Source organism: Vespa velutina, chromosome 3 (assembly GCF_912470025.1).
Source record: "Vespa velutina chromosome 3, iVesVel2.1, whole genome shotgun sequence".
Classification (NCBI taxonomy): domain Eukaryota; kingdom Metazoa; phylum Arthropoda; class Insecta; order Hymenoptera; family Vespidae; genus Vespa; species Vespa velutina.
In genome coordinates, this window is record NC_062190.1 from 5,088,402 (window position 1) to 5,107,339 (window position 18,938).

An 18,938-nucleotide genomic window follows, 5' to 3' on the forward strand; every position below is an offset into this window, starting at 1 on the left:
TCTTCTTTTTCACTCAGCTCAGCGTAAGTCAGAAGGCAGGAAGCTCGTACAACACGTGGGCCGCGTTTCTCCTATCTAAACGCGAGAGAAACGAGCGCGGAAGAAAAAATACCGATCTTCCGATTACACCGATGCAGTCTCCTTTACATTCTCTCTCTCTCTCTCTATATATATATATATTTCTTATTTCCTTCTCTCTCATCCAGGTGCTTTTCCCTCGTAAACGTTCACGGCCGCATACTTCTCGAACCTGAATCTTAATCGATCTCCGCTACTGACCGTTCTCGAGCTAGGAAGAAAAAAAAGAGCAAGAGAGAGAGAGAGAGAGAGAGAGAAAGAGAGAATGAGACACGCACACATGAAGGAAAGATACGGAGCGGTCAGCCGAAGAGGATCGAGCCTTTATCGAGATCGTTTCCGCAGGCAGTGCTCGAATCCTCCGAGCTGCCACTCGAGAAGTCGAAAAAGCACACGAGTTTGTGGCTCCTTTTCTCGTTAGACAAGGATAGAGAGCATTGAGGGAACGGCACGAGCTAGTAGGTAGAGAGAAGGAAAAGAAAAAGAAGAAGAAGGAGAAGAAGGAGATGAAGGAACGATGAAAAAAGAAGAGCGTTGGACATGGAAGTAAGAGTGAAGAAGAGAAGTGAGGGAAGGTGAAGGTGATGGTCCATCTATCATCTTGCAAAGTGGCCAAGACGGACGGGTCTCGAAACTTACCGTCTCGGCCTCTTCCTTCTTCTTCTTCTTCTTCTCCTTCTTCTTCTTCTTCTTCTTCTTTCTCTCTTTCTTTTTCTTGCTTGAACGAACTCCACAGTTTCCGACGATAAGACCGGATCAGGCACCTTACAAAAGAACGTATCACGTTGCGACCTTACGGCGAGTTCTCACGGCCGTACAGGACGGCCCCGATAATCTCTCATCTGCTGGTGGATAAGCAGCTAAAGTCGATGGTACACATCTATCTCCCTTCTAACTCCCCTTCTTGAATATGATCGAATACAAACGAAAATCTTACTCGTAATTTCGGGACTTTCCCTCGTCGATCGGCTATAACTTTGAGATTAAGATTTCCTGAGATTGACCTTGACATCTTCCAGTTCTTATTTCTGTTCTCTTTCGACAGAGAAACTCTTGAGAAATCTTCGGAAGATCTTAGTATAAGGATTTTCTATCTTAATCGTTAGGTTCGTATTTAATTTGACGGGATGAATCGGAGATAAGTTTTGCGAATTTAAGAAAAGAGAGCGTGGGTCGTAAGACGAGGGACGAAACGTATGATTAACTCATCGCGTGGCAAACGGAGAGAGGTATTCAAAGATGGTAAAGGAGACCAAGAGTACTCTGTAATAAATGGTTTGACACAATGGGAAGGGCTATAGACGCGCCTCCAACGATTAGTATCACTCGCTCTTGTTGTTGCTCCAAACGAAACGATGGAAAGAGGAGGAGGACCAAATGGAATATACAAGCTCGTATTTACGAGGTAATAACATTTCCTTCCTTTATCCAGGTTTCATTCGACGGGATAATCTACGGGATTATTTCAAAAAGGTTTGCGGAAAATTCACAAGTATATCAAAATTAACGTCAAATGAAAACAGATCGTTCTAAAGCGATTTCATAAAATGAAATTAATTATATCGAAGAAAAAAAAAAAAACTACTTTCATCAATTGCAAAATTCTCCTTCTCATAACTTATATGTGATAACTTAAAAGATCTTTATGTATAAAAGAAAGAAAAAAAAATCTCTTTTAAAGATTCACTTTCATTAAAATATTTTTCTCAGTTTTGATATATAGAATATTACTGTGACCTTTGGAAAAAAAACTTGTATAATACCAGTCGCGATATTCGTTAATTCGTTCCGCTTAAGACTTCTCTTTATATCGTTTGATTTTAAAACGGAGAAGACGAAAATCCGAGGATGCTTCGACGAGAGTGAGAAAGAGAGAGATGGAAAGAGAGAGAGAGAGAGAGAGAGAGAGAGAGAGAGAGAAGCTTTTTCTTTTTACGAGCATCAGGAGATCGCGTCACTCTTGTTATCTACAAACACGACGCGCGTTTCATCCCAATGCGTAGCCGACACTCCGGCTTGTAAGTTCAGCGTCAAACGAGCCGCGATATTTCACGTTCATCGAACGTCGCCGATAAGAGCTGTCCTTCGCGTTTAATGCTCTCGATATCGTATCGTAGGACGTTTCTCAAATTTTTCTGCCACCCGTGAAGCCAGCAAATCCATCGTGTCACACTCTAATACTTCTTTCTCTCTCTCTCTCTCTCTCTCTCTCTCTCTCTCTCTCTCTCTCTCTCTCTCTCTCTCTCTCTCTCTCTCTCATTTTCATGTGACCAGGGCCAGTCTCTTCAATTTTTCCAACATCCAAAAGATTTTTCGTCTCATCCTTCTTTGGTTCCCGTTCTTTCTATCTTCTATTTCTTTCCGATAACGAGAAGCCAAGCGTGTATTTCTCTTTGCCCATTCCATCTTTCCATTGCTCTGTGCTTTCTACGCCGTTGAATTTTCTCGAAGCTCTTCGTTTATTCTCCTAAGGCAAGGAGAGCAAAGTTAGAAAGTCTAAATATCGGAGTACGCACGACTGGAACTTCTCATTTTCTTGCTTTTCTCTCTTTCATTTCGAACGTCTCGAAAGGAAGAATCGATCCCTTTAAAAGAGCCGAGGAAAAGAGAGAACGAGGAAGAAAGAAAATAGTGCAGTTCTGGATGAGGGGATGAGGTGAGGGGTGGTTGGAAGAACGAGGGAGGAAAGCTTAAAGGAGAAACAAGCGTCGCGTTCAGAATCCGGGTCTCGCATTTCGCGTCCTCTTCGAGAGATTCGTTTTATCCCGTGCTTATCGCCCTAGTCCAGTGAGTACCAATGGAGGCGGCAAACGCTGTGGGAGCAGCCAGTTTGGCAGAAGCATTTGGAATTGAAGTTGCCGAGAGAAAGAGAGAGAAAGACCGAGTCTCGTCCTCGTCTATCGCTAGAGAAGAGATGGTTCAGAAAGTCCTTTGTGAGTGGTAAACGGTAGAGGCGCGGCCACGTCGAAATTCGGTAATTGCTTTCTGGATTGGCTCGCGAGTGAGCTGGGAGTTCAATCTCCCAGACTCACCTTATGTTCGCGTTGTCCAGCTCATAACATTCCTCTCCCTCTCTTTCTCTCTTACATTCTCTTCCTTTCTCTCTTTCTCTCTCTATTCTATTTCGAACGTCGCTCCTTATCTTCTCTCTCTCTCTCTCTCTCTCTCTCTCTCTCTCTCTCTCTCTCTCCTTCTTTGAGCCACTCTCGTGGTCTGTGGCGAGCATAATTACAGATTGCGAGTTCCCCGAGCCAATGGATGGTCAATGCTGAACCGTGCTCCAAGACCCCTAACCTATCATCACAAATGTCTGCTTAACTCGTGCCTCGAGAAGAGATTCCGAAGCTCTCTCTCTCTCTCTCTCTCTCTCTCTCTCTCTCTCTCTCTCTCTCTCTCTTTTTTCTCTCCCAGGAGAGAGTTGGTTCAACAACATCTGAAACTCGCCTGAAGATATTCGATTCCGCGATGAGCTTTAAAAAAAAAATCTTCCCTGCTCGTTCTGTTAAACGAGCTCTTCGCGCTCCTCTTACCGAATGATTCATCTTGTTCTTGGTGAAAGTTAGGGAGATTAATCTCTCTTGCAAGTTTGGTTAGCGTCAACTTTCAATATCTATTATAAATCACAGTTGACTGTTGTAAAATTAATATGAAAAGATTGCATGAATTTTTTTTTTTTTTTTTTTTTTTTTTTTTTTTTTATAAGAAAAAGAGAAAGAAATGTAATGAGAGCAATCGAGAACTTAAAGAAAAGAAGAAAAAATAGTACTGACGAATAGTTAACGAAGAAATGAACCATTAAGGATGCTGACTCTATCTCGCATTCACTCGCAAGGTAACCCTCGTATTTCTCGCGGATAAAAGATGCTTAACAGCTCTCCAAGATACTATCTGAAAGCTCCCGTTCATTTGAAAACGGACTCGGGCGATTCGTGAAGCCGGCCACCCGTGAAAAAGCTTCGAAGTGGTTGGCACGGAAAAGCTCATTCGTTCGCATACATAAATGTAAGTGTGTGTATATGTGTGTATATAAGAAAGACACAGAAATACAAGTACCAACGAAGACGACGATATAGAGGACGATGACGACGAAAGTCAGGTCTATAACCGACCACGCGAACTGGCAAGAAAGCTTTACACGTACAGAGTGAAGCTCATTAGTGGTGACTCTAACTCCTTCGTACATCCGTTCTCGTAGCAAGCCGTTTTACCCTTCTCGCTCTCTTCTTATCGTGATTACGTTTCGTTCCCCGTCTTTTATCGTCTTCAAACGTTTCGTTACGCCTTAGGTACCAAGCAAATTTCCTCTGTGAGCAACCATAACGAAAGGATAATCGTGTGCTTTTTACTTTTTCATTTCGATCAAATATTCTTCTAGTACTTGAATGGATTTATGCGTATGTATGTACGTTTGGATTTATCCTAAGAAATCGAAACTTTTCACGCATTTGAAAAGAAATTAAAAAGAGTTGCTAGACTCTAGCTAACTAAAAGTTTCTTAGAAAGATTGATAGATAGATAGATAGATAGATAGATAGATAGAGAGAGAGAGAGAGAGAAAGAGAGAGAAAAAGAGAAGAGGAAATACCACACGATGGTAGAAGTCGCGCGACGACTCGGCCGGCATTCGATGCTCTGAATAATTTATCGGAAATGTAGGACGAACTCGCGACTAACTGCGCTCGGAAGTGGAGCGAGCCGGTGTTCTTTACCCATCGGAACCCAACGTTACGGTCGTGTGTCCGTTGGGATAAAAACTTGGAAAGGTCGGCGTATAGAAAGAGAGAGAAAGAGAAAGAGAGAGAGAGAGAGAGAGAGAGAGAGACAAAGAAAGATTCTACGAAACAAGTTCGTAGTCGAGCCTACCTTCCTTTTCTTCTTCGAACCTCTGTGGGATAACGTGTGACGACTTTGAAACAGGCTCTTTCCATCTTTAGAGAGTGCGAGAGAGAAAGAGAAACGATATCTAGATCACCGGATGATGAACGAGCAAAGGATGTGCCTTCCCTTGTAATTGCTTCTTACCAGTTCGCTTTACGATTCCCAGGACCCGATGCAAATCGATTCGTCTACCTTTTCGACTTAACTCGTCAAAACTCCTTTTTAAGATGTCTTTAACGCGCTCGTTATAATCCACAAGTCATACAATAATTACGATGTTCCCGACGTCCAAAAGGATAATATCGATTCACCGATCTCGTCGAATAAGGAAGACGATGCATCTGACTCCGAGAGAAGATATCAACGAAATGGATCATGAAACCACGTTCCGTTTCGAGTAAAAGGGGAAATTGCAATTACACAGACGACAGCTACCTGAGATAGAGAGAAGGATAGATAGTATTTGGTCATTTCGGTGTTAATCGAGCTACGAACGTTTCGAATTGTCGACTAAGAGAAAATCATTGGTGTCTCTTCCGTGTTGCAGAGACCTAAGTCACAACCAGATAGCTACGATAGGACCGAAGACGTTAAGAGGAGTCTCTGCTCTCAGGCACCTGTAAGTATATTTCCCAAGGATTTCCTATCCTTTCTCTTTCTTTCTTCTTCTCTTTCCCCCCTCCTCATCTTAAGCCAATGTTCCATGCTTCTCTTCCCGTCTCGCGTAACGTATAATCGAAAAGTCTTGTAACCGTCTCTCGAGTGATTTCAATTAACCTTCGGTAATACACTGCATCGTTTATCGTCCAACTAGTTCGCACCAGGAAGTCCAGAAGTTGTTTGGATGTTCAGCGATTTAACATCAGGCATCCCCGAATAAACTCGATGGCTGAACTGTTTCAAAGCCCATTTTACTTGAAATTCCATCCTTTTCCGTTTACCATGTGCATTGCGTGAATACTTCTAAGTTCTTTACTTTGAGATCGCATTAAAACAATTTATTCTTATGAACTTTCAACAGTTTACTGGATAACAATGTGTTGACGTGCATCGACGAATCCTCGATAAGAGAATTGAAGGATCTCGAGATCTTGTAAGTTATAGTGAAAAATGATTAACTCGAAAAAATAGTTCGTGCTCGAAAAGAATTAAAACGAAAGTTTCTTTCTTATTCATAGAATGCTGAACAACAACAAACTGACAACGTTAGGAAAAGAAATGCTCACTGGTTTGTCGCATTTAAGGACTCTCAAGCTAGCCGATAATGCTTTCGCTTGCGACTGTCACTTAACATGGCTTTCTCGACATTTGAGAACGTATTCTCGTCTCGGACAACATACGCGTTGCTCGTCTCCTGCACATTTGAAGGATCGAAGTCTCGCTGATTTGCAGGTACGAATACTTATATCGATAAATCTTCGAAAGAAGGAAGGATAAGAAAATTTTGTTCTCTTCCATTCAAAAAATTCTAGAAGTCAAATGGTTTGTCTTGTGAAAGAAAATGTTTATTTTTTTCTGTTTCCTTCATTCCTTCGTTTTTCTTTTTATATTTTTCTTTTTTTTTTTTTTTTTTTCTTTTTAGTCTTTTCTTTTTACTCAACCACTACGCTTTTTGCAGGAACACGAGTTCAAATGCTCCGGCTTGGTAGAACGAGCGGGCTCGGAATGCAGTGCGGAACCGCAATGCCCGCATCCCTGCAAATGCGCCAACGGAATCGTCGATTGCCGAGAGAATTCCTTGACGAAAGTACCGACCCATCTTCCGGAGGACACCACGGAATTGTTCGTAAAAAGTTTTACCTTCTAGCTCGGCAACAACGAGCTTTGAAACTTGGCTGTCTCGCGTTATTGATTTCTCTTTTTCTCTATCTATCTATCTACCTATCTATCTATCTATCTATCTATCTATCTATCTATCTATCTATCTATCTATATATCTATCTATCTATCTATCTATCTATCTATCTATCTATCCATTTCTTTTTCTCTTTTCTCTCTTCATCGGTAAAGTATCAGAGAGATGGTGCGTTTTATATCCCACAAATTGGAATGAAAAGAAGAAAAAATTTGATTTGAAATTTACGAAAAAGAAAAAAAAGAAGAAAAAACCGATTCCCTGTGCACTCGCCATCGGATAAAATAGAAAAATCAAATTCGGTGAACGTGCAGTGCCAGACGCGGTGCCAATTTAAATGGAGCAGCGCGAAAAATCTGTGTTTTTTTCTCTCCTAATATCGCCCGACAGCCAATCGAAGTCGATAGAATACTACGAACGATAGTATGAAGAATGAAGAATGATAAATAAAAGAACCATGGTTAAATCGTTTTTCTTTCTTCTCTTTTCTTCCAATTCGTTGCAACTGCTGCTGGTGCTGTTTTATCTTCAAAAATTTTCATCGATCGTCTTTTAGACGTTTGGAACAAAATAGTATCACGGAGATTCCACCCAAGGCCTTTTCACCATATAGAAAATTACGGAGAATGTGAGTAACTCTTCCTCTTTGTAACACAAGCAAAATTAATCTGCCTACTCATATTTTTATTTCGCTCGTTCATACGTCATTAAAATTCGTTTCTCATCTTTTTCATCTTTATCCTTTTATTTTTCTTTTCTTAACGTTCTATTTTCTCTCGTAGCGACCTCAGCAATAATCAGATTCAAAAGGTGGCTTCTGATGCGTTCCACGGTCTGAAATCCCTCGAATCTCTGTGAGTCTTTTAAGTTTTGTATATATAGTACTTGAATATATATATATATATATTTGAGTTAATGTGTATAATATGAATTCCGCATGTTTCAGAGTTCTCTATGGAAATAAGATCAGCGAACTTCCAGGTGGTCTCTTTCAAGGACTCTCCAATTTGCAATTACTGTGAGTGATCGTATTACGTTTCACGATTTTAACAAAGCATCATCATTAATGATTCTTCAATGGTGTAGTAACAACCTCTTTGAATTGTTAATGAAACAATACTTTTTTTTCCAGATTACTCAACGCCAATGAAATTTCTTGTATAAGGACCGATCTTTTCCGCGATCTTTACAACCTCACTCTTCTTTCTTTATACGATAATAACATCAAGTCTCTGGCGAATGGAACCTTCTCAAATCTACGGAGTATTAAAACACTGTTTGTATCCAGCATTTATCTTAATAATAGTTCGTTAAATGCCTTTCAATGCGAGCATACACTTTATAACGATTGCAAAAAAAAAAAAAGGAAAACAAAATCGTTGGGATTTCTTTCACAGACATCTAGCAAAAAATCCTTTCATCTGCGACTGCAACTTGCGATGGTTGAGTGTCTACCTTCACGCACATCCAATCGAGACGTCTGGTGCAAAATGCGAATCGCCGAAGAGGGCGCAGAAGCGGAAGATCGATTCGATGCGGGACGACAAGTTCAAATGTAAGGGTAAGCACAATTCGACCTTTTCGGTATCTCTTCTTAAAACTTCGAGAGGACAGTGTATACAGGTCGGTAGCTTCTCCCAACTAAGATCTCGCATCGTTACCCCTTCATCATTAAAATTGCATCTACATTCATTAATCACGCTTTTCCACTTCTCGAACATAATAAGTTTCGTTTCCTCTTTACATTTCTTTTAATCAAGCACTCAAGATAGAACGCCTTGGATGAAGGCGATACGAGAAATTAAACCGATCTACTAAATTACCATCGATCGTAATGTCTGATATTACATATATTTTATGGATAATAATTTAATTAAAATCTAGAAGCTTCCGAAAAAAGAAAAAAAAAAAAAAAGAAATAAGAAAAAAGAGAAAAAAAAAAAGAAAAGGAACGAGTTTGTCCTCTAATCTCGAAGAATAATTATTCATCCTAATCTACCATTAGACGATCGGCGAAGAGTAATGTTCGCGAAAGCTTTTGCCTTTGACCATGGCCAACGATGAACGATTTAGATTTATGCTTTCATCCACGCTGATATTACGCTCGATGTACCCTCGTTAGTCTCCTGGTGCATCCTGCAACTGTCCTTTTTCATCTTACATCGTTTCGATGCATCTCTTGCGACGCGAGAGCGCCAAGACCTTTCTTCTTTTTCGTTTCTTCTTCTTCTTCTTCTTCTTCTTCTTCTTCTTCTTCTTAGTCGTTGTCGGCACGTCCGGTCTGGGTGATCGGCCAATCCGTACAGGTGTAGCCACGGCTGGATTCCTTTGATTAATGTCGAGCACTTTGTCGAGCCTGTGTAATTGCTACTGGATGCATCGCCGCAGAATCGCTGTCTCTACGCTTCTCCAGCGATTGCTTATTTATTATGCTCGCATATTATCCTCCTCATAAGGGCCAACCGTCGACATTTATGATTATTGTTATACGCTTACTACGACCTGCCCGGGCACATTTCGAGTTCATTAATTTATAATATACCTACATCTCGAACGTGCTCAGAGAGTGACGATCGCGATATCGTTTCGATGGAGCTGTAATTATCGGATTATCGATGCTTCTAATTTCGTACTATTCACGCTTCAACGACGACCGGAATTAAATCATTCCGAGCGGAAATAATCGTTGGAAAACTGATAAAATATTTTAACATTGAAATTTATAAAGGGAGAGCTTAAAATTATCATCTTTTTTTTTTTTTTTTGGAATTAGATTTTTTACCTTTATCTTTTTTCTTTTTTTTCTTTTTTTTCTTTTCTTCGGATTATATCACATGGAAGAATACTACTTGAAATAAGGAGCCTCAGTAATACGCCATACATGTTCGAGGATAATAGCCGAAAGTTTTCACCCCTCCCCCTATTTCTCCTCTTTCGCGGTTTCGCGTATATCCCGAATGCACTTTACCTAGTACACAGGATAATCTTGAAAAACACACGTTTCGTAGGTATGTACATACTTGTAGACTCTCGCTAAATATGTACGGACATATACATACGTACATATATACATACAGCTACTCTTTTTCAGCATGAAGAGGTCAGAGGGAGTAAAACGACACCAGGGAATAAACATTTCGGAAACACATATGTACCGTTGTCTCCTACCCCTTTCCAAAGTATAAAGGGGTATTCTTGTTACGTGCATTTCTCTAAACGAGAGTTTACGCTTCGGGCGTAAAACTTGAAAGGAACTTTCGTAACTTTCGCTCGAGCCATAGTAAAAATTTACGCTAAAGCCACACGCGCTTTACGAAAGGATTCAAGGCGAGAAACAAGAAGGCGAGCCAGTTGAAACGTGTCCTTCGAATCCCTTGGAGAAAAAGCACTATCTCTTCGAAGTTTTTCTTTTCTTTTTTTGCCAAATAACATGACCACGGTCGAACGATTTTCGATTTTTATCGAATAAAAATACTTCTTACGATCTTCGATATATAACAATAAAAAGCCAATAGTTCGACGATTTTTCTTTTCTTTTCTTTTCTTTTTTTTTTTACCATTTTGAACGTATAAACTCGATAACTTTCAGATCAATGATCCAATTTAGTTTTGATCGTAGCTTATCGTAGGAATTATTATACGAATCGATTCTCTCTCTTTCTGAACGACATACCGTTATATACATTACGATGAATTACTGATATCGTTTTGCGTCCGCGTAAACGCGTATCGCGGTTCGGCTAATTTACAATGTAGAGGTATAATGCGACAATGAATCATTTCTCTATAGCCATGTTCTCATGCATAAACATATTTACTATGTGTAATGCCCAACGTGTGCCGCTAAACACTCAATTATTGAACGGGCACGTTCTCCTGCAAGCGAGCCCAGCCGATCCCAGTTTTGCAATGTCGCTAGGCATGATTGTTAATTATTAAAATGTATTAAATCAGTATATTATCGCCTCACCACGTTCATTCCCTCTCCCATAATTACATTGAACGTTTCTCCTTTCGGCGGTGTCGGTATATCGACGATGAATAAATTTCACTAACCATCTATCGATAGGTATCATCGTATCGATAATTCGACATAGTTATCAATAAATATCATCATCATTCGTTCATCCCGAAATATCTCATCTGCATACGGTAACTCACTCGACAATGATGGGAGTGATGCGAGTGAGGAGATTAAAAGCGAAACATTTTTTAACATTTCTTTTATTTATCCCCTATACTTACAGAAATTAACATTTCATTAAGATATATTAAAACTAATGAGAAAGAAGCATCGCAAAGTATACGGTAGGTATGATAAATCATCGTATGTTGCTCGTTTCGAAAATGAGGTAGATGAAAAAGACTCGCATCGCTTCTACTTTAACGAGCAGAGATATCTATCGGAACGAAAGATAGAATATTTATATAGATCAGGCAATTAAATTGTTAATTCGACTGTATCAATGAGCTTTTGTTTAAAGGTGACGAAGAACTTTTAACAAAGAGGGCTGGTGAATGCATTCTACCCGGTGCATGCCCTTCTCCTTGCTCGTGCAATGGAGCAACTATTGATTGTTCCAGTAAGAAGCTTACCTCGATACCCAGAGATCTACCCATTTACACTTCCACTCTGTAAGTATCATTTCTCTCTCTCTCTCTCTCTCTCTCTCTCTCTCTCTCTCTCTCTATCTCTCTCTCTTTCTCTCTCCGCAACGAAAAATATAATCTTAGTCTCCCTCTCTCTCTCTCTTTCTTTCTCTCTTTTTATTTTTCTTTATTATTATAATATTTCTATGCGAGTTGTTTCACGTGTTCTCGCTGATGCTCGACTAATATTGATATCAGATACGACACTCGAATGAAGATAGATACTATTACCATATCAATTTTCCACAATCTCTCTACCATGTGGGCACGTGTGACAGGAATATACGGGTAATCTTTTACAATCGAGAGACATGTCGAATTTCAACGAACGAATCGTCGTTGTTGAACATGTTCCATGTTCTCGGATTCATCATCACATGTTACAGTTTCGCTCGGTGATAATAATCGTTACTCGTTAAAATTTTTATTCGAACATTATATATTGTTCGTTGTTAGATATATTGAAAATGACGTTCGATCGAACGAAATTATTTCTCCGATTGAGTTTAATGTTTATCGGAATTTCTTTTTTTCGGCAAAGAAGACCGATAGTATGCGCTTTATTAATCGAAATAAATTATTTTACTCGTTTAATGAAACAACGCGCTCTCCTACCTCTATCTGTAATGATCGATGAGTTCATTCTTCGTCGTTTCCCTCGGTACGAATTAATTGTTTGCACGGTTGGGGAAGTCAAAGGGAAAATTTCCGAGTAATTTTCCATTATATTATTTCTCCCTTTCTTCTCGATGCAGTTTGCTAGGCAACAACGAGTTGGACAAGATCAAAGCGGACGGGCTATTCCAGAAGCTTCCGGAATTGCAGCATCTGGATCTAAGGAAGAATAAAATCTCACGCATCGAAGCGTCCGCTTTTCAAGGAGCACACAAGCTCACCGACCTGTAAGTTTTCAGCAAACGATCGATCATCGTTTTTCTTCGTTGTTGTCTTCGTTCATCTTACGAATTTCCTTCGTTCGTTTCTTCCTTCGCAGATTGTTGTCCGACAATCGGCTGAGAGAAGTTCACAACAAGATGTTCACTGGTCTAACGAATCTAAAGAGCTTGAATCTCCACGGAAATGCTATAACCTGCGTGATGCCTGAAGCTTTCGACGGATTGGCTCACATTCGTGCCATGTAAGCATTAATAATTAATTGATATTACCCATAGGATTTATCTTTAAAAGCGTATGCATATCGTGCACGCTTTCTCCTATCAAGATTCTTTTTTAAAGATAACGAACTATACATATTAAAGGGTATACCTACTAACGTATACGCAAATACGTGAATTATAATGATTCCAAGTTGCTCGAGTCGTGAGTTTGATGTATAGCTTTGCGTTTCCAGCAACATGCAAGGCAATCCACTGTCGTGTAATTGTCACCTCGCATGGTTCGCCGGATGGCTCAGGAAACGAGATATGACAGGAATGACCGGTCGTTGTCACGATCCCCTGCGACTCAAGGACGCCGTCATTAAGGATATTCCACATCACGAATTCAAATGTAACAGTACGTATGATTCTTGCATAAGCTACTTGTTTCTATGGAGTCGTTGACCCTTTTAAAACAACCGGATTGGAAAAGTTTCTTTTCTGATTTGTTTTTTTCCTTTTTCCTGCTTTTTCCTATAAAACAGACACGATTTTTTCGAACGTGAGAGAACGAACGATTTTTTTTTTTTTTTTTTTTTTTTTTTTTTTTTTTTTTCTAATAAAATACACGAGCAAATAATAATTATCTGTTCAGTTTGCATGAAATTATTTATGTTAACGAACGAACGAACGACGGCAGGTAAAACTTCTTTTCATCTTATATCATCAAGTTCCCGCGAACGAAGTATAAGATAGTATTTTATTAATACTTAAGTACTTAATAATCGTCTACTTAGTTTGCATGAAATTACTAAGGCAAGTTTTAATTTGCATAATCAGCATTTCTACGCGTTCTTGCTTATTCTATCCGCGGTAATTCGCGGATTAAAGGGTTTCATTAACGATCGTCGTTTTACGAACATCAGACGACAGCGTTGGCTGTCTGGGCGACGATTATTGTCCACCCCAGTGCAATTGCGCTGGCTCGGTGGTAAGGTGTTCGAGAGCTCAGCTTACGGAGATTCCACGTGGGATTCCACCGGAAACCACGGAGCTGTATTTGGACGAGAACGACATTAAGACCATCCAGCCAGAGAGACTGAACCACCTGAGGATTCTGACCAAGCTGTAAATAAAACTCCCTCTTTATCTCTCTTTCTCTCTTTTATACCTTTTTCGAGTCGACTTTCATCAACATTCTAACCTTCTTTTCCCGTTCTTTTTCCTAGCGATTTGAGCAACAATCAGATCGGAATGTTGTCGAACGATACCTTTAGAAATCTCACGAAGCTGTCGCATCTGTAAGTTGAACATTTTCTAATCTACTCTCTGGAGAGATCTCAGAGATTTATTTATACTCATACCTCGTCTTTATTTTCGTAGAATCATCAGTTACAACAAATTGCAGTGTGTGCAAAGAAATGCTCTCGCTGGACTGAAGTCTCTGCGTATAATGTGAGTTTAATTGATCTGGTTTGATTACCTAGAAACACATTATATTTTATTAAGAACAGTGTTAATCGGTAATAATCGTTCCAACAGCTCTCTCCATGGCAATGACATATCGGTGATTCCCGAGGGTGCCTTCGAGGATTTAAAATCGATATCTCATCTGTAAGTACGCTCGACGCAAGTTGATAAAGTTCGATAATAATTGGAATTCGAACGATTGCTACTATGATTATTCATTTTTCCAGTGCTCTCGGTTCGAATCCTCTCTACTGTGACTGCAGCATGCGATGGTTAGCTGAATGGGTGAAAAAAGATTTTGTTGAGCCTGGTATAGCCAAGTGTATGGATCCACCGAACATGAGAGACAAGCTTCTTTTGACAACACCACCTGACGCATTTCAATGTAAAAGTAAGTATCCCCCATCGACACGTTTAAAGATCGCGAACAACTTGGTCAAGAAATATAATTTTTTATTTAATAGTAAAATCTTTCTTGGCCAAGTACTGTTCAACGATCTCATTTATCTAATTGTGACGGTGTTTTTAGTTTGAATCGTGGAACGCGATCAGTCTGTTTAGTTCGTGGTTTTTTGGCCCATCAGCTCGGTACGGTACTAAAATTGCTCATTAATCGTAGACCTTTCTTCCGCGCAGCCAAGCAACAGCCAGCCGAGGTCTTGGCCAAGTGCGACTTGTGTTACACCGCGCCATGCCAGAACGGAGGACTCTGCGAGGCGCTTCCGGATCGGCAGTTCCGTTGCAAGTGCGCGCCAGGATATCACGGGGACCGGTGTCAGCATAAAATTGACGCGTGCTATGGAAATCCTTGCAAGAACTCCGGAACTTGCAAAGTATTGGAGGAAGGAAGATTCAGGTATTTACCAGCTAGACTATTCTCAAGTTTATCAGTAGCTCGTCGGGTCGACTTTAGCCTTGCTCGTTATCCCGTAGTTAAGTTTCTCTTCAACGTCGATATATCGAATCCTGTCGGCGCGGAAGATCATCCAACAGGATTGTGTAATTATCGGACGGAATTCCTTTGACTCTTCTATATCTCTCTCTATTCTATCGATCGATAGTAGATATCTTAGAAAAGCGTTTGAGTAAAACGAGCCTGCTGCTTCCTACGAATGCGAACGAATAATAATAATAATAATAATAATTACGACGTATCGAGAATCCAAGCTGGGCAATCGATACGTCGTTTATAGTCGAAGTAGTGATAAAGAACAATTGTTAGAAAGTAGTTGAAAGTGCATGATAATATAGTGACGATGAAACCGTAATTTTGAAATCGATTAGGCTTATCAGTAGTAGTCTCGTAGATTTTTTGTACGAGTGTGTTAATCGCCGTCATGGGATCGATGTGGAGTCGAAAAGAAAGGGAAAAAAAAAAAAAAAAGAATAAAGGAAGGAAATATAGAAAGAGTAGATATGAAACGGGACGTGCACGTGAGCCCCGAAGAGCGACGCTAGTTTTAACGAATCTAGCTTGACCGAATGTCAAGCTCAATCTCTCGATTGACGTTCAGTCCGTGTGTGACAGTTGCGACTGTGCCCCCGGATACGAGGGACTCCGATGCGAGAGTAACGTTGACGACTGTGCGAACAACAAGTGCGCCAATAACGCGACCTGCATCGACCTCGTTCAGGCCTATCGATGTGACTGCACCCCAGGATTCATGGGAGAATACTGCGAAACGAAAATACCCTTTTGCACAAAGGGGCACGACCCCTGCGAGAACGGGGGTCGATGCGTCGATCACCAGACCCACTACAGCTGCGAATGCCCGATCGGCTTCACCGGCCTTAATTGTTCCACCAACCTGGATGACTGCGGTGATCATATGTGCCAGGTACGAGAACTTATTCCCTCTCATTCAATATATAAATTACACACGTCATATTGTATCCTCTTGTTCTCTTCATCCAATGGGATGGATCCTTTTTATTTTTAGAACGGTGCTACTTGCATCGACGGCATAAACAATTACGAGTGTAAGTGCGCGGCGGAGTATACTGGGAGGTACTGCGAGATTGCACCATCAACAGCCATGTTATATCCGCAGACGAGTCCTTGTGCACATCACGATTGTCAATATGGTGCCTGCTTCCAGCCAGCTCCTGCCTCCGCCGCGGACTATCTTTGCCAGTGCCACCCCGGCTATACCGGTAAATTTTTTGAATCGTTTTACTTTTTTTTTTTTTTCGGTATAAATGTAAGATATATAGTTCAATTATAAAGGAAAAAAAGAAAAACAAAACAAAACAAAACGTACTTGTAATTACACGTAGGAAAACGATGCGAGTACCTGACGAGTCTGAGCTTCGTGGACAATAGCTCGCTGGTCGAGCTAGAGCCGCTACGCACGAGGCCCGAGGCAAATGTGACCATCATTTTCACGACCACGCAGGAAAACGGGGTTTTACTCTACGACGGTCAAAACGGCGAGCACATAGCCGTCGAGTTATTCAATGGTCGCGTACGAGTCTCTTATGATGTTGGAAATTATCCTACGTCGACGATGTATAGTTACGAGATGGTCTCCGATGGTAAGCCCCACATGGCTGAACTTCTAGCGATCAAGAAGAACTTCACGATGAGGGTTGATCGCGGTCCAGCCAGGAGCATCATAAACGAAGGCCCGAGGGAATATTTGAAGCTCATCACGCCGATGTACGTTGGTGGTGTCACACCCGAAGTCGCTAACGTAGCCTTCTCCGAGTTTCATTTAAGGAACGTCACGAGCTTCCAAGGTAAAGATAGAACCGTTAAATCTGTTAGCGTCATTTACCGAATCGATCAAACCTAGAACTAACGAACTTTGATCCTCCAACACAGGCTGCATCTCCGAGATGTGGATCAATCACAAGCTAGTGGACTTTAGTAATGCCGCCAAAAGGCATCGCGTTACTCCTGGATGTGCTTCTAACGAGGAGGAAGCTGATGAAGCACGAGACGTCATCGAAGCCGAAGGCATTGCTGTTGGCAGTAATGAAGATACCTTGCCACAGGAACATATTCCTCCTCGCGAACATTCCGGTAACTTTGAAATTCTTGTCTCTATCTTTTCTATTGACAACAAGACAAATATGTATTATAAAATTTTTTTTAAATCTTTTAACAAACTTACAGATATCGTCGTATCGCTCCCAATCACAGGAATCTCCGATCCCTGTGCCGGTCACGAGTGTAAGAAGGGCTCGCAATGCGTTCCATCGTCATTTGGGAATGATTATTCCTGCAGATGTCAGACCGGCTGGTACGGGCGATACTGCGAAAAAGGTGATTCATTCTACCTATCTAATTGAAACATTTTCTTTTTCATGACAGTCATAGTTAACTAGTAGACTCTCGTGACTCTTACAAAACTTCATGAAAGGCCCCCTTCGTTTATTCTTTGATTGAGACAAGATAATCGTAGCGAATTTCATTGAGTGGTGTATTTGGAGTTTTCGGCTTTTCGAAGGGATGGGAACTTTAGAGTTCCTGCTGGTAGCAGTCAATGATCGAAGTTAAACTTTTCATATCCATTTCAGCGCCAACGTGTCGTAAAGAGCACACGAGGGAGTACTACAGCGAGAACGGATGCCGTAGTCGACGACCTGTGAAACTTGCCAAATGTTGGGGAAGTTGCGGCAATTCGTGCTGCTTACCAAGAAAGACCAAACGACGCAAGGTACTCTCGCTCTCTCTCTCTCTCTCTCTCTCTCTCTCTCTCTCTCTCTCTTTCTCTTCCCCCCTCTCTTTCTTTCTATGTTCGATCGATATTAAATTTTTCAAGATTATCCAAACGAGTAATAATTTTTAGTACAGTGAACTTCGATTTCAGAAATCGAAGTGAACGTTAACTTTGGTCAGAATCAAAACTCATAAAATTCACACGTTTACTCGTATTACGTAAATTTAAAAAATTGAAAAACTATCGAATTTCAGGTTCGGCTGATTTGTACGGATGGCATGCGGTACACGAAGGACGTCGACCTTGTTCGTAAGTGCACCTGCACTCGAAAGTGCTACTAGCAAGTAGTAGTATTCGCATCTTGTCGCACGAGCAGCCTCTCTCTCAACAATCATCATCGTAGCAGTACATTGAGACTTGACGAGATCATCGACGAAGAAACCCCGAGATCCAAAATGTCACGCTATCGATCTTTTAAATATCCCTGAACATTCAAAGATGCGCCGAAGAAGGAAAGAAGAAGAAACATTGGATGATAAGAATAGAAGAAGAAAGAAGAAGATAAAGAAGAATAAAATAACTATAATTCTCGACGCATCTTTAAATTAAAACACAGGAGATTTTTGAAAGTGAGAGTGACAGAGAACAGTGCGGGCCAAAACTAAGATGGACACACACAGCCGGCTCAGTGTGATATGTATTATTAATTATTAATTATTAATTATTAATTATTAATTATTAATTATTAATTACTATTACTATTACTATTACTATTACTATTACTATTACTATTATTAATATTAATATTAATATTAATATTATTATTATTATTATTATTATTATTATTATTATTATTATTATTATTATTATTATTATTATTATTATTATTATTATTATTATTATTATTATTATTATTATTATTATTATTATTATTATTATTATTATTATTATTATTATTATTATTATTATTATTATTATTATTATTATTATTATTATTATTATTATTATTATTATTATTATTATTATTATTATTATTATTATTATTATTATTATTATTATTATTATTATTATTATTATTATTATTATTATTATTATTATTATTATTATTATTACTATTATTATTATTATTATTATTATGATTATTATTATTATTATTATTATTGGAGATAAAACGAAGAAGCTAAAGTATATTGTAAGTACTATTAAGTATGATGGACTATTAATATCAGAAGGGAAAAGATAAAA

At 39.7% G+C, this 18,938-nt stretch overlaps 1 protein-coding gene across 7 annotated transcripts in view; it reads left to right on the forward strand.

Moving 5' to 3' along the window:
• LOC124947958 (protein slit) overlaps positions 1 to 18,259 on the forward strand; it is a 309,824-nt gene extending 291,565 nt beyond the window's left edge. For 6 of the 7 annotated variants that reach the window (XM_047490825.1, XM_047490829.1, XM_047490830.1 and 3 more), the window contains exons 4-29: positions 5,504 to 5,575; positions 5,978 to 6,049; positions 6,135 to 6,348; positions 6,575 to 6,738; positions 7,368 to 7,439; positions 7,594 to 7,665; positions 7,758 to 7,829; positions 7,944 to 8,087; positions 8,209 to 8,372; positions 11,296 to 11,446; positions 12,217 to 12,363; positions 12,456 to 12,599; positions 12,813 to 12,976; positions 13,485 to 13,686; positions 13,788 to 13,859; positions 13,942 to 14,013; positions 14,101 to 14,172; positions 14,256 to 14,419; positions 14,665 to 14,884; positions 15,557 to 15,866; positions 15,969 to 16,182; positions 16,306 to 16,767; positions 16,853 to 17,053; positions 17,147 to 17,296; positions 17,551 to 17,690; positions 17,948 to 18,259. In XM_047490825.1, coding sequence (XP_047346781.1) covers positions 5,504 to 5,575; positions 5,978 to 6,049; positions 6,135 to 6,348; positions 6,575 to 6,738; positions 7,368 to 7,439; positions 7,594 to 7,665; positions 7,758 to 7,829; positions 7,944 to 8,087; positions 8,209 to 8,372; positions 11,296 to 11,446; positions 12,217 to 12,363; positions 12,456 to 12,599; positions 12,813 to 12,976; positions 13,485 to 13,686; positions 13,788 to 13,859; positions 13,942 to 14,013; positions 14,101 to 14,172; positions 14,256 to 14,419; positions 14,665 to 14,884; positions 15,557 to 15,866; positions 15,969 to 16,182; positions 16,306 to 16,767; positions 16,853 to 17,053; positions 17,147 to 17,296; positions 17,551 to 17,690; positions 17,948 to 18,034 — 4,018 coding nt within the window. In that variant the 3' untranslated portion in view covers positions 18,035 to 18,259. The remainder of the gene's footprint in view (positions 1 to 5,503; positions 5,576 to 5,977; positions 6,050 to 6,134; positions 6,349 to 6,574; positions 6,739 to 7,367; positions 7,440 to 7,593; positions 7,666 to 7,757; positions 7,830 to 7,943; positions 8,088 to 8,208; positions 8,373 to 11,295; positions 11,447 to 12,216; positions 12,364 to 12,455; positions 12,600 to 12,812; positions 12,977 to 13,484; positions 13,687 to 13,787; positions 13,860 to 13,941; positions 14,014 to 14,100; positions 14,173 to 14,255; positions 14,420 to 14,664; positions 14,885 to 15,556; positions 15,867 to 15,968; positions 16,183 to 16,305; positions 16,768 to 16,852; positions 17,054 to 17,146; positions 17,297 to 17,550; positions 17,691 to 17,947) is intronic. The other variant, XM_047490826.1, reaches the window with a different exon arrangement.
• The last annotated feature ends 679 nt before the right edge of the window (positions 18,260 to 18,938 follow it).